At 45.6% G+C, this 15379-nt stretch overlaps 1 protein-coding gene across 2 annotated transcripts in view; it reads right to left on the bottom strand.

Annotated features, from left to right (window-relative positions):
• Positions 1-10201, bottom strand: part of LOC147637207 (uncharacterized) — a 32040-nt gene extending 21839 nt beyond the window's left edge. The window contains exons 1-4 of one of the 2 annotated variants that reach the window (XM_086800821.1): positions 9844-10201; positions 9635-9795; positions 9475-9552; positions 4782-4881 (exon numbers count right to left, since the gene is read on the bottom strand). In XM_086800821.1, the coding sequence (XP_086656947.1) occupies positions 4782-4881; positions 9475-9552; positions 9635-9795; positions 9844-10111 (607 nt within the window). In that variant the 5' untranslated portion in view covers positions 10112-10201. Of the gene's footprint in view, positions 1-4781; positions 4882-9474; positions 9553-9634 lie in introns of both variants that reach the window. The other variant, XM_086800820.1, reaches the window with a different exon arrangement.
• Between the last annotated feature and the right edge of the window lie 5178 nt (positions 10202-15379).

Consider the following 15379-nt stretch of genomic DNA (forward strand, 5'->3'; position numbering starts at 1 on the left):
GGCTGTGATCACTCAGCCGAGGGAGAGAGGCGGCCTGGGCATTGTAGATCCTATTTGCCAAAGTCGTGCTTTGCTTGGCAAGTTGGTAGTTCGTGGTCTCCTGCCAGGCGCTGAGCCGTGGAAGGAGTTTCTTGTTTCCAGGATGCTCAGCCGCACTCCTTCTCTTAGCGGCCCCTGGACCCCCAGCATCAGGTGGATCTTTACGGAGCAGCGATCCAGAGGAGTGGGCCTTGGCTTCGAGGAGCGTTTTGCAGCCAGCCTTCTGAGGGCCTGGGCGCATCTGAGGCCGTCCCTTTTCCAGACTCCCCCGGGCACCGATGAGGAACGCTTGCGGCAGCCATTGATCTGGAACCCCTTGATTCGACTTCCCAGTGGCCATATGGTTGGCTCGCGGTCTCACGTGTCGTGGGGCCCGTTGAGCTCCGGCCCGGCCCAGTCCCTAGACGACTGGATATGTTTTCAGCAGTTGCCTCCAGAGGTTCAGGAGAGGAGGCTCAGTGGGATGAGGGGCAGAGAGTTGCTGAGACAGGACATTGAGGCGGCCATCCCCCGGGAGTGGCGGACCCCAGTACAGGACCCTCCACCTCCACAGTGGATGGGTGTCTTTACTCGGCATGAGATCCTTCTAGCGGTCTGCGGCACAGCGGAGAGCGTCTCCCCACTCACTTTCGAGGTGGGAGAGGGTGGCCAGCTCCAGAGGACACGACTGGATTTGGATGGGCTCCAGGGTTGTATTCTTCAGAGGGTACGGGTGGTCGGCTTTCATCAGAGGCAGTGGTATGTAGACCCCTCACCGGCCTCGATAGGGGAGGACTGCTCCTGGAGATTATGGGCGTGGGACAGCAGGCCTCTTATTCGCCTCCAGTGGGATCCAGGTGAGTGGTTTTGGCGAGATCCCTACTCGGCCCCTACCAGCCCTGCCATCCCCTTCTTTCAGTACACAGCGAGGCTGGGGCGGCGGATTCAGAGACACAGGATAGCGAGCACCCCGGCAGCGGCCGAGCATTGGCGGCGACAGGGGCTCTCTCTTACCTTTCTTAGGGACTTCTGGCAGCGCCTTTGGGCCAGTTTCCAGCCCCGGAAGGTGACGCTTTTTCTCTGGCTCACAGCGCATAGAGGATTGGCTGTGGGGGCTTGGCTAGCTTTTGGCAGACACCCAGCGTCCTGCCCTCGGTGCGGCCATGCACAGGAGTCACAGCGGCACTGCTTATGGGATTGCCCACAGGCACAGCAGGTCTGGCAGCGCGCTCTCAGGATGGTTTTTGCAGGCTCACCAGGTGAGATGTTGGTGACGTGGGGTGCGGTGGCTTGGGCCACGGACAGCGGCCCTGCACTTGGATATGAGGACGTCCCTGGCAGTGTGACCATCCAGGTCTCTGACAGGGCGATGGCGGTGGTTCCGACACCAGACTTCTCTTCGGCAGCCTCTCAGGAGGGGGTCGGGCAGAGATGGGAGATGATCAGCAGCATGACGGCTTGGCACATATGGAGAGCCCGATGCAGGGAGGCCATTGACCACCAGGCGACCCCACCGGCGGAGGTCATACAGGCCCTCTGGGTGGACATCATTCACACCTTGAGAGGACACTGGGGGAAACTCCAGGGCGACTCGGATCGCATGAGAGGGCGCCGCAAGGCTTTCCTCCGCACTTGGCAGCCTGGTCCTTTCCTCACCGCCGCGAGGGACGAGGATGTCACTTGGCACTATAGACCGCCAGTTTGGCTTTTCTCACCTCCATCATGTATTACTAGGTAGCCCCCCCCAGAGAGCGGCCAGCCACGGGGGGGAGCTCAGGTGTTCATTGTGTTTTTTATCCCTCCTTGCGAGGTGAGCTTTGTAGCCATATGGCGTTTTCTCATTAACTAATAGAAGGATCGTTTTTCCCAAAAAAAAAAAAAAAAGTCTTGCCTGCTGCTTTGCCAAGCTCAACAAGCATAAAATCTTAAAAAGCCCCTTGATTTAAGATCAATTTCTGATCATACATGGTACATTAACGTACATGAAGGCGTGCTGCAGAAGTTTGACTCGTTGTTGATGCTGCTGATGAAAAATTGTGCAGATGAACTGCAGCTGGTTGGAGCTTCTATACACAGAAGCGTAAGTTGATTCACCTATCTACATATGGTGCTGGAGGGGACAACGACGGGATGTTTTGCTGAAGGCGACCAGTTCTGCACACAGGTTCGCTGCAGCCGCCTTTGCGCACAAAAGAAGACGACGTCGAGTTTATGTCGGCGATGGGCAAGCGAACTAGTCGACGTGAGCGTGGCGAATACACGGCAGGTGACTTTTTCGAAGCTTCGTAGGGGACTGAGTTGTGCTATCGAGTCGGCGTCTCACGGCTGTTGAAGCTGCCCCACGGCTGTCCCGGCTACTCCTCCCGGCTGATGGTCGACGGCAATGACTTTTGTGCCGGCCGCGTTGGAGTCAAACCTGTAAGCGCACACACGCGCACGATTTCAAGCTCATGCGCTTTCAAGCTCATGCGCTTGAAAGCGCACGATTTCCAGCTCATGCGCTTTCAAGCGCTTCACAGCTCTGCCGGCTCGTGTGACGTAAAACCCTACCCTTCGCTTCACCCACAGCTGTACGACAACAAGCTCTCCCAGGTTGTCCGGCCCACTGTGCAACGACAGGCAGGATTTCACAAGAAAACACAAGCAAGTCCATCCAAAGCAGCTTTCGAAGGTGAACACAGGTCCATCCACAGTAGCTCGAAGGCGGGCAAGTCCAGGCAGTCTAGCAGGCTCTGATACCAGTTGATGGGAGAGAATTAGGGTTTCATGTGGGAGACATACACAGAGAGAAGAAGGGAGAGAGAGAGAGAGAGAGTTGTGGGGATAAGTCAACTCATCAAGTGAGTGTGTGACTCCCCTATCACACATGTATATTTGCACTAGTACACAGTGTGCACTTAGTACATTAAAAGTACTAAGTGTACTATGTACTATAACTTATGGGCTTGTACACACTATAAGGGTGGGCATAATGCCTTTACCCCAACACTTGGAATCCTTCTTGTTATCTTTGCTATTTGGAGCTCCCTTCCCCCTTGGGATGATGACTGTTGGGTGGTGGATGACTATTGTTGGGGTTTGGATCTAGCCTGGATCTGATTGGGCTTACCTCCGTTCAACAACATTTCCGAATTCTGAGCGAGAGTGAGAGCAACTGTGACTCAAAATTGCGTACGGTAAACCTAATGTTAGTATCCAAACCTCTAATGAACTGTTTCAATTTATCCTCCTCAAATATACCTAGCTGATGTGCTGATGTGATAACTCTATTAGAGTATGTCAGTATGGGAGACCCATTTTGGGAGAGTTGGTAGAACTCATCCTCAAGGTTGGTCATATATTGGGGAGGTAGAAACCGTTTTTTGAGGTCGGACACGAAGGTCTCCCATACATACTGAGAAGCCCTTGTGATCAGGTCTATATGTAGACTCGACCAATGCTGCCACCAGGTAACCGCTTTGCCGAAGAGGTGAGGTGCCGCCACGTGAACTCGGTCTTGAGGATTTGAAAGCTTAGCCAAAGGAAAATATGCTACAAATTGATGAATGGATTGCATAACTACACCATGATCACACTTACCATCATACTTACTAAAATTTGGTTAAGCTCGCATGACGGCGGTGGTTGGGGTGGTGGAGGGACTTCAAGAGTATTTGCTTGTATTTCTTTAGAGAACTTTGTACAATGAGAGTAAAAGATGAGTGAGGACTGCCCAACGCAAGGACGAAGCAGACCGAATGCAGGCTGAACCATAAGCTGTCCAAGATCCCTTGAATAACTCTTTGATGACCACTATGCAAACCCAAAACTGAGGGATGCACAAAAGTTGGCTGAATGCTGAAGAGGTTCTACGCAGAGGCCTTGCAACAATAGCACAATAAAATGTTGCATGCTGAATGTATGCGCAAGGCGCTGGCTCATATGCTGTCGGCCTGTTTTATGGGACAAGAAAATGCTGATTTGCTAGCATTAAATGCTGCGCATAATACCCATGTTGTCCTTTGATGCTGGCCGACTGGAGCACTACCCGACTGTATGCTTTCGCAAGACTTTATGCTGGCCAACTAATGCATGTAGGCATGCTATGCTGGCCAACTGATGATTGCAGCCTTTTAATACTGGCCGACTGCAAATTGGAGGCATCTAAAGGCTGCCAACTGGCTGGCTGCCTTTGCTCTCCATGCTTGCCTAAATGATGGCCGTCCTGCTGAATGTGCTAGCTGACATGCCTAGGAAAGGTGGCATAGGGTCCTTAGACCCACATGCAAGGCAGCCCCCATGATGGGGTGCTTTATGGGCTGGCCCATGTGCATATGTCCCTAAGATGCTTGCTAATACAGTAGCTAATGCTAGGGTTGACCTCTACATGAACCTATCTGATGAATTTTCCAAGTGGGTAAGAAGACTGACACATGCAAACGCTCTATGGCTTTGGAGACTCACCTATGTAACTCGTGCTTGACATGTCCCGAACTGGGGGCTCACAATGGGGCCAAGGCATACGACAAAATATTCCTAAAAAGGGTATTCCTACTATAGAAATGTTGCACTAATGTAGAGGTAGAGCCAGTGTGTCACATAACACTCCAATGCAAGGTGCATGTGACATCTTTTGAGCAGCAACAAGCCTTGTCACACGAAATACATATATAACCAAGCCGCAAGGTAGAGTCTCTCCATAGGAAGCGGCATTGAGCCACTACTCTCAATAAATTGATTGTCAAACAAAATTACATTTCAACATCCACAAGCTTTGCACTCACCAACTGCTTCCACAAGCCGAAGTACCATCTTGCCGTTATGTGCACCTTTTAAGCACATCATGAAAAAAGCCCCATATGACTCCATAATAAACACGCATCCCTGATTCAAGAAAGCCAACTTAACATTATGGCATCACCCTACATGTGAAAACTTACTGAAGCTACAAGACCTACTCCTATGAAGAGAGTGTATCATAATGATATCAAGAAAAGTGATAATAATAATAATGCCAATTTTCAAAAAAAAAACACATAACAGGCTGATACAAAAATCATGACAGCCATTATGAGAGAGACAATAAGAAGCTTCATAAAGGTAAGACACACATAAGATTTTCTTGCTGCTAGAATACAATTCTCCCAGACTTAGCTAAATCATCCGTAAAGCACTCTCTAAGGGCTTCCCTAGTAAAACGGATTGCACACTCTGTCATTCTCATCAACAAGACTAGGGAGCCTATGGATGTGGATGATTTGTCATGTGCATGCACATGGACATGCCTAAGCCAAGGCTAATCCATGAAGAACAGCAGATAAACAGTAGATTTAGGGCATTCATAGGCCCAAGCAAAAGGTCCAAAAGAAGCCCAGTTGGACACACCATTTGGTCCCTTCACCAACTTTGATCAATATTTTGGGGGAAGCCCACACAGAACAGAACCAAGGTGAGAACGGGGGTTTTCCACAGAAGGAGTAAGCTGAAGCATTCACTGGCATGGATAGACCTGAAAGATGGTCTCAAAGCATGAGCTTCATGGGATTTTAATCAGTTATGTGACTTATATGATTTATAAGTCAATGTGTTCAAACATTATTTAAGTTTGGCCAGACATTTGTTTTATGGACATGCAGGACAGTTTGTCGCCCAAAAAGTCAATAAAAGCCAGGCGCCCACCTTTTATGAGATATTTTTATAGTCTGGACACTAAAGATGGCAAGTTTGGTCATTTATGGAGTGATTGGCTAAACAAAGCACAAGCTTCGATATTTTGCAAGGAAGGCCTCTTTTGGCCAAAAAGGAAAAGCTTGGGGGATTATATTAGGCTGGTCGACTTCATCTTAAGAGGCAAGGGCTGAATCGTGAAAGGCAAGGAGGTAAAACTATCTATCGCAGAAATATTTATGGAGCACCAAGATATCTATACCTGTGACTCATTCTTATCTTATGTTTTACACTTGAGCCCACGTCTCCTTCAAGGTCTCCAATCAAGATACCATCTCTTCCCTTTTTTACTGGTCACCTACAGAAGCTAATCAAAATACCATCTCTTCCCTTTTTTACTGGTCACCTACAGAAGCTGGTCATACAGCTACTATCATCTCTCTCTCTTCCCCTGTTATATTGCAGGTCGTCTGTAGTGATGTGTTTTATCTTTGCTGGTCGCCCACAGGCTGACCGTACAGTGTGTCCTCGTTTTATTGGCCAAGATTTGCTCCCTGCAGGCTGCTCTCCAAGCTGACGGTTCTCTGCTGATCGACACCTACATGGCGACAGCAAGCTGTGAAGTTCTCTCAGCTGGCTACTCTTTATGGCAGTTTGTACGAGCTGATTTTACAGTTTGTTTCAATCTCTTGTGCCCAGAACAAGCTCTCAACAGTGGGCTGTTTTGGGTCTGATTTGAAGACTGTTTGAGACTGATTTGGGGCACCGACTTGGCCTTGTTTTTGTAAGGAGAGCTTGGTCAAAGTCTCGTGTATGCTTTGTGGAAGGCTATCCTGAACATCTGTGGAAAATCTGGTGCTGTCCACACCCTCGGTCTTTGTAAAAGCTTCTACGTAATAAAGAAGTTCCTACGGGGGCTGGCCGTTCCGGCTCAATGTGCTGTCTATCTGTATTTGGTGGCTTCCCGCTGTACCATAGGCATGCCCCAAAAAGGTAGCAACCCTATCCTACATATGCTACTGTGACCCAACCCCTGTAGAGAGTCAAGATGACTGAATGAAAGCTTGGATACGCCTTATATAGGCCCCAATTCTGCCCATTAACTAGCTGACTTGCTGTCAGCCAGTTCAGAGGACACCAAAATACTTATAAACGCTGCCGACCTCATCTGTGGACTGCTGTCTGTAACTGAAAGGGGACCCGGAACAGAAGATAAACACTTCAAATTTGCAATAGAGAGTATTGCTAGAAATCATGTACCTTTTTGCACTATACAGGTACTCCGATTTGTCTCATAGGCCGAGTTCGGTCTTTTGGAAGACGTTAATAAAATCTTTCTTTCTTTCTTTCTTTCTCTATGTTGCTTTTCCTTGCAGCAAGTGTTCCTATGCAGTGCTTAGGTCTGAAAGAAGACTCCCAAAGCTTCTGCATGTGACATGATTACATGCCGAATGTGGTTGATCACACTAGGGCTGAGGTCTGTGCTTCTACACTTGAATTTATCAAGAATAGACCAGGACATGAGATAAAGACACAAAGAACACATGGTGCGGTCCTTGGTAAGATCACTCAGATTGGGCTTCACCCAGGGCATGGAGCGGTAGCTCTTTTCCTGGCGAAGGCAGAGAAATGGGAGGTTGCGCATCAAGAGAGGGCCCTTCGGCACATGCATGCAACACTTCAGAGGGACAATGAGAAAATCCCATGGAGATCTTGGATCAGCAAGAGATCAGTCCGAGCCAAAGAGAACAAGGTCAACTGTTAGAGCACATGAGCTCTTGGCCGGTCACCAGGAGCCCATGAGGAGGTGGCACACACGTGGGGCTCACAAGGCATAGAGGAAGAACTCAATACTGGAGTAGACCAGATGCCGAGCCAGTGTAAAGGAGAGCAAAAACTATCAGAGAATTCGGTCGGGAGGGACTCTATGAAGGAATTCATCAAAAACGTCAACGACGTCTCTCCATGCATAATCCACAAGACCCGGAACCCTAAGTGTGCATAATGCATACCAGAGCTCACCGTACGGTGGGAGTTTCCTGCCAACGGTTCTCCTAGGCCACGATCACGAAACAAGGAAGTTTCTGCTGCGGTTCATCAAAGAGAGTCTTTACAGCAATTGAAGGAATTGCAAGGGTGGTGTGGTTGCTTCACCCTTGATCACCCCGTAATCAAGCGTTTGCCACCATCAATCTCTTATGAAAGGAATGTATGGTGCCATCACATCCTAGATAAAATTCCAATTGTGGGTCAATTAAGAAGAGTTGTAGTGTCATTTACAAAATGCAACAAAACATGGAGAGATGCAGATGAAGAAAACTATGACTGGAGCATGGGTTAAAGAAACTCATAATTCTAGCTTCATGAGCATACTTCAAACCATGCAACTCGCCCATATATATAGGTTCTCAGCCCACCCTCTTTGTTCTCATCCTTGATATTGCAGGTTCTAGTAGCACTTTTGTCTCTGAAAGACCAATTTGCCATGATAAGAAGAAACATATGCTGTGGATGCATTTTGCAGAGGAGTGATGTTTTCATTCAGAGACCGAATCGTGAGGTGTTTGCAAAAAGTACATGCCATAAGGATCACCATTGGTCAGATCAGAGCCCACTCTTGTCGTCTCAAAGAAAAACATGGCTATATGGGGCTCCACAGCCACGGAAGCTTGCAGCATCTGCCAATTATGCAAGATAGGAGAGATCAAGACACAGAACAACATTTTATTATGAAATCCAGGGAAAATCATCGCTTACACCACAAGTGTATTTTGGCCAGCCTCTATCACAGTCCATCCAATACCCTCATCAGAGATGATTGGGCCTCTTCATTTTCAAGGTGAAGAGCTCCAAGAGAGATTGATGACTCCTAGAGGGACCACTTGTACAGCCACGGTACACCTAAATCTGGTCTCTAGTCAAACCCTGGTCAACATGGTCAAACTAGTAAACTCCTGGCGGACTCATCCACCCTGGTCAAGTCCAATCAGAACTGCTCAAAACCATAAAAAATGGTGAAAACTTGCCCAAAACAGTCAAATACAGCAAGAACTGACCAAACACCGACAGGGGAGCCCATGAGCAAGCATCAAATACAGCAAAAACTGACAAAACACCAACAGGGGAGCCCATAAGCAATCTCGGGCATCCATCCATGCTGAGATATAACTCACATCATAATAATAGTACGCTCTAGGCTCTTTTTATAGTAATCCTGGACTTGCGTTTGCTCTTTTAACTTTAGCAATAGTGGACTCCAATGATCCTCTGTTAGTTTGGCCATGATATCTCCACATGCAAGTCAAGAAAGGGTTTTCTCTCTTCTCCATAAGCTGGACCAGTGCACCTATGGTACTTTAGACTGAAGTTGCACACTGTTTCTTGTATGTTGCCTGTGTCATGTCCAATGACATTACATGATGCAGGCCCAGTGAATGCATGGCTATATCCACGAGATACCCCTCATTCATGATGCACACACTCTAGGTCTCTAATAGAATTACATGCATCTACAAATGCTTTTACCCCTTATTTTCAACACTCGTTTCGTTAATTTCGCCTTATATTTTCTTATCGCTACTCTAATTGTATATTTTCTTACACATACCACTCTGCGTGGTCTCATTGACTCTTATAATGTTATAGAAGAGCACATGAGGATTTGAGGGTGTTAAAACACAGACTTCTGCGACATGGGCAGTTGGGACGTGTGGTAGACGGCCGAGATTGCCTAAGAGTGGCAAATGGGCGGTAAAAGCTTCAAATGGGTTGAACTAAGCATTCATCTTAGCTGTAAAACGAGTGAATTACCTTTAAAAAACAGAGGAATGATCCAGCCAAAGATCCAGCAACTGCCAAAAGAGATAGGAACCGGAAGTCAAATATGGCCTGCAAGACGGAAAGGCAATCAAGCAGTGTGCAAAATAGGTTTAAACACAGTTAAATAGCAATGCAAACAAGAGTGTCTTACTCGCTCGATGCTATTTTCAGCTCGCTCTGTCCATGGAGGGGTGTAATTAGCATCCAAAAGGCGTGGTGAAGGGAGGGCATTCAGCAGGACGCTTGAGTGCTTGGATGCAGAACTGTGAAGGGAGCGAACAGACCCATTTGAGGGTTGAGCGGCAGACCCATCTGAAGAAAAGCAGCAGTCGTAAGAAGCAGAAGCAGGAGAGGGCGCACTCTCATTCACACTGGGATTTGAGGCCTTGTTAGAAGAAGGCCGTATCCACTGGCAAGTCTCCAAATCCGACTTTGACATGGCCATGTTCGGATCCGGCTCATTAGATGAGCTGCTTGTTGCACTGCCATACACACAAGTGGTCCTGCTTGTTGCACTGCCACAGACACTAGTAGTCCTGTGCATGTGGGAGGTGGTGTGCAATCGCGAGACCCATGAAGGCCGGACGTTATAGTGGTAGTGATGAAGCTTGATTGCAGGCACAAACATGATGATGGCTGAGAATGATGGTAGTGGTGGTGGTGGAAACCAACAAGCCAATTATCCTTACTAGTAGACTGAATGGTCCTAGTAATAGGCTACCAATGACCCCATTAGTAGTCATCCAAATCAAAGGAACTTGTTCTACACAAAGTTGAACTCCTTTTCACGCTCGGATATGCCATCAACCACCCCCCCCCCCCCAAAAAAAAAAGGTTCACGAACAGACAAGAACATGTACCAGAACTTGTTCAATCTTCGAAAAAGCTTTCCTAGAAAGAGAAAAAAATCTTCCTTGAAAAATTCAAGCTCTAGTTATAAATGGATGAAAATGCTAGATCAAAATTACAATTTCTCTTCAATCCATGGTAAAAGCAATTAATAAAATAATTTCTTGGCCACTATCGTGTATGGGCATTTTTGCCTTTCCTTGTTCCATGGCAAGTGTATAAATGCCCACTGAAAATTGTAAATGTGAAAAGACCTTTAGAAAAGTGAACCTAGAAAAAGGCTTTATTTTTTACGTGTCATTCGAAGGTTGTGGTGACTCTTTTCATTGAAAAGGTGATGCAAAACATAAGAAGTAGAAGATGAAATTCATGGGTCTCTTGCCTTCTTACTTTAGCTATGAACTCCAGCTTTTTCTTACCAACCTCCTATACACTTGGCAAGAATTGGGCCCATTACTTGTGATTTATATGTGTGTGAAAAGACTTTCCTTTCTAAGACCATGACCAATTAATTAATTGCCCTATCACTAGTTCCTAATGTTGTGAGTAAATATTAAGTCAGTGAAAGGCGTGAGTGTTACATATTCACTCCAACTATTGAAAGTCATGATTTGGGTTATATCATTGCTAGCCTGCCCGTCTGCCTACACCCTTTACCCCTCGACCACATCTTGTAACTACTCCTCTCCTCCACTTGCCAAGCATGCGGTGCATGCTCGCATACACACACACATGCAGGCAGAGAGAGAGAGAGAGAGAGAGAGAGAGAGAGAGAGAGAGAGAGAGAGAGAGAGAGAGAGAGGTGGGATTTCCTTACTCGCATATTGACAGATAGGCCCGTAAAGGTTAAAGACTGGATTTTGGGTAAGATTCCGAATGGACCGAATAACCCAGAACATTCAGTTGTCTTTCATTTTTTTAGGTGGACAAGTTTGTGGCATATGTGGTCAACTAGGAATGCCTTCATATTTGATGCAAAAGTTGGTATTACAACTCACTTAGGTTGTATAAAAGGGCTACTATTGTGGCAAGTCTCCTCCTTGCGGTCAGCTCATTTAATGGAGAATGACACAGTTATATATTGGATGAGGGTACTCCAAGCTACACCTATGGTTCGGAGAGTAATTTAGTAAGGGAAAGCTAGTACATCACATGGCGGCCATGTGGCCATTTGTAAAGTAATTTTTTTGGTAGTATATCTTCTCTTACAGAGAGAGAGTTAGAGAGAGAGAGAGAGAGAGAGAGAGAGAGTCTCTCCTTGTAGGGTTGACGTAGACAATGATGGAACAGTCCCCCCTCCCCAGAGCATGTGCAAACCTTGCCCCATGATCTGTTGTTATGTGTGCTTCCAACTGGTGTCCATGCGAGAGAGAGAGAGAGAGAGAGAGAGAGAGAGAGAGAGAGAGAGAGAGAGAGGCAGGGGGATATAGAATAGACAGATAGATAGACCTTGTTTATCGTCTACTTGAGAGCAACTCGAATACAGCCAATGAGACCTATACAAAAGAAGGCATGCCATGCATGTACAGGAGAACGTGTCTGTTGATGATGGACTATCTCTTTAATAAAGACAATGCTATTCCCCTTTTGTAAGAGGAATGTGTGAATGTTATGTTCTTCCTCAAATAATTGAGAAAACATGTGTGAATGGTAGCATAGGCAAAGCATTCCAAGAAAGCATGTTGCTTTGTTTCCTATACAAAAAGAGGACAACGTGTATACATTCATTGGGACTCTAACCCCCCACTTCATCGCCTAGTTTCACATCGTAAGTTGTGGGAGTTGAGTCAAAAGGCAACAATGCTATGGATAACATAATGTGGTGTTGGCTCTCACACTTATGCAGGTGTCCCACGATGTCTCAAAGTAAGCTTATAAGTAGTATCAAAATTATTGATGTGTAGTGGGCATACTTAAAACCACCTTCTCTTACCCATTTGGTAAGGTTTTGCTGTTAAAGGAAATCCTCATTCAAGTGGATCAATAGATGTATCACTAAGAAGGTGAATGGAAGGCATCTCATTCCTAGCATCCACCCCAAGCTTAGTATTTTACTCTATAATGAGCTTTTTATCTTGTGTAGCTTGCTTCTCATGCTATTCGTGGTGGCAATCTATCATGAGAGAGAGAGAGAGAGAGAGAGAGAGAGAGAGAGAGAGCAATTTGTATAATCCCCTACATGAATGAGCAAGATTAAGAGTCATATGTTGGAATTTAGTGTGTTGGGATGTGTGACGGGCATCTCCATGTCGTGAGCTCCTTCGAGAGGAGCATGATGTCTACTTGACATTGGCAAATTAGCTTGGACATGTGGACACAAGCTTGTATTTGTGTGGGCAAATTCATGGGCGGACTTGTGTGGACACAACTTGATCTAGTCATCAAGTTATTAGTTGGCTAAGGTTGACTACCTAGTCCACTATAAATAGGTACCCTTGGTCCCATATTCTATCATTCACTCATCAGAGTCATGTAGTCATGTGGTCATCATGCAAGAAGGCTTAAAATTAGATGCTCTGGGCAGGCTTCAAGGTGGCTACGAGGGCTTGCGAGGCTGATGTTCTGTGTGTGGACCGGTCAGAGAACCGAGCCAAGCTAACGAGGATGATGTTGTGTGTGTGGACCGACCAGAGACCCAAGCCAGGCTATGCTTACTTTTGTACGCCAGAGTCGTGTTGCAGTTGAGATGCAGGCTTGGCCTTTCACACAGGGCGTTCATGCGCGAATGTTCTTTGGCATGTGGACATTTTTCACACCTAGCTTCTTCAAATTCCGGGCATATGTGGCCGCTTTTTCACATTACGGTTGAGAGTCCATTTGCAAAGGAGGTGAACGAACGAACATTACACTTGAAGGTAGTTCATATGTAGAGTATCGTCGCACAAGTAAATGTTGCATTTGGGTGGCTTTGGTGCTTCCTAATCTACTAGACAAGATGTAATCGTCTCACTGACATGGGAGCATGCAATATGTAGTATAGCGTGGGAAGAAAAGCCTACATGGGGGCATACAGTACATATGCAAGATAGCATGGGAAAAGCCCACATAGTGGCCATGCCTATATGTCGTGTGGATTGCTTATTAGCAACAATCACTGGCGATGATGGTGCAGATGAGGTAGAGTGTGATCGTCGAGCTATCAGGGTTGTATTACAAAAGCATACAAGATTCGTGTATTATAAAACTGGATTGCTCAAATTTGCTTGGACAAAGGGGAAAACATCTCTTAACGATTCGACATGTTGATCATGGTGGTCCAAAACAGGTGAGCATAATTTGTCATTTGCTGACATTAGTTGGAAATCACATGGTACCCATGGAGATGGAAAGAGAGTGAGAAAGAGAAGCTTGAGCACACCAGGGAAAGCAAGACTGCACAACTCAAATGATATTCACTTATACAATGAATCCATCCAACTACATGCTTTTATAGGCACTAGGGCCCTATCTTTTGACTCTAACTAAGAGGTTGTTCACACCTAGAATGTTCACACCAAGTTGACTATAAACCTATTCACAGGATGCTCGTATCCCCAATGTCACATGATCTTTTGGTGTATTTCTAAGAGATGTCTAACACCCCTCCCTCAACAAAATATCCATGGCTACTATGACGCCAATGCTAGCTCTAGTTATTGCTTATTACAAAGCTGTTTATGATGACCATCCAAGTGCCCGTAGGTCTTACTCATGGTGGACATCTAGTTATAATTACATTTCAAGTGCCCATAGGTCTTACTCATGGTGGGCATCTAGTTATAATTACATTTCACTTAAGATACCATAGGTGGAGTTTAGGAAGCTACCTATGCCTTTTGTAACATCAAGGCTATATAATAAACCCAAAAAGTTTAAAAGATACAGATTTTGGGGGACGACCCGGGCACAGAACCCTTGACTCAACATAAAATAGGAATTAGAAATAAAGGGAGAGTCCTCCCTTGATGAGACCAATATGGTGATGAAGATGATGTAGATCTTTATGTTGATGTAGCTCTTGGCCTTCTTCATCCTTGATGTAGCTAGTAATGTTGATGTTGCTCTTGGTCTTCTTCAGTCGATGTAGATCTTGATGTTGATGTAGCTCTTGGCCTTCTTCATCCTTGATTTCATTGTGTAACGAAATCCATGTAGGCAAAGATGGATCATATTCTCAATGTATTCATAAAGCCTGACATGATGATGATGCATGTCCCTTCTTCCAAATGATAATGTGCTTAATCTACTTAAGGAGGTCTCAGCCTTATCAATGGCCAGTGTCTTGCCCTTGTATAAATGATTTATGAGCATGATAGATGTAGTAGATAAAGCATATAAGCTCAGAAATCCCATTGTCCCAAACAGTGTTAATACAGATTTATACCCGATTTTGGATTAACAAATTGACCACTCAAATCAAGGGAAAATTTTTATTTGATGCTTTACGGAGATTTAGCAACACTTGAATGTGAGATATGAACCTTTAATGGCCCTAAAAACCTCAGATGATTAGCACTAATCAAGGTATTAGTGAATATAATTTTCGATTAACTGAGTAGAAAATACCATGATTTGGAGAGCACCATCAGAAGGGAAAATCAAGGGGCTTTCTCAATACGAAGCTTTGGCAAGTAATAGCAAGTCCCCAATGGTATGATTGAACCCTCAATGGTCCAAGAACATAAGGATTAATCACTGATTAGAAGAGGTAATTCATTGTTTGTAGTGCAGAAGAAGGAGCAACTTGGAGTGTGAAATTGAAGCCCTTTTTCAAAAAGTCTTTAAGGGGAACTTATAGCAATAGATCTAGTTGTGTTTGAAGCCCATAACTCATGATTAACTTAAAGTAATCAAGAACTAATCATGTTTTTGAAAAGATGTTTACTGAAGTGCACACAGAGTCGTTAATGACTACTACAGTCGATGATTTTCAAAACGAACGCTGTAGCCGGATTCACAGCACTCAAAAACCCTCGCAGACGGAATACATCGATAATTTTGCCATTGCGTTTTTTTCCCAAAAACGCAGGTGTGTTTTAATCAGTAGAGTTGATGGCAATTGTGACAA

This window comes from Cibotium barometz, chromosome 7 (genome assembly GCF_041138505.1).
Source record: "Cibotium barometz isolate CiBa-2024 chromosome 7, ASM4113850v1, whole genome shotgun sequence".
Classification (NCBI taxonomy): Eukaryota; Viridiplantae; Streptophyta; class Polypodiopsida; order Cyatheales; family Cibotiaceae; genus Cibotium; species Cibotium barometz.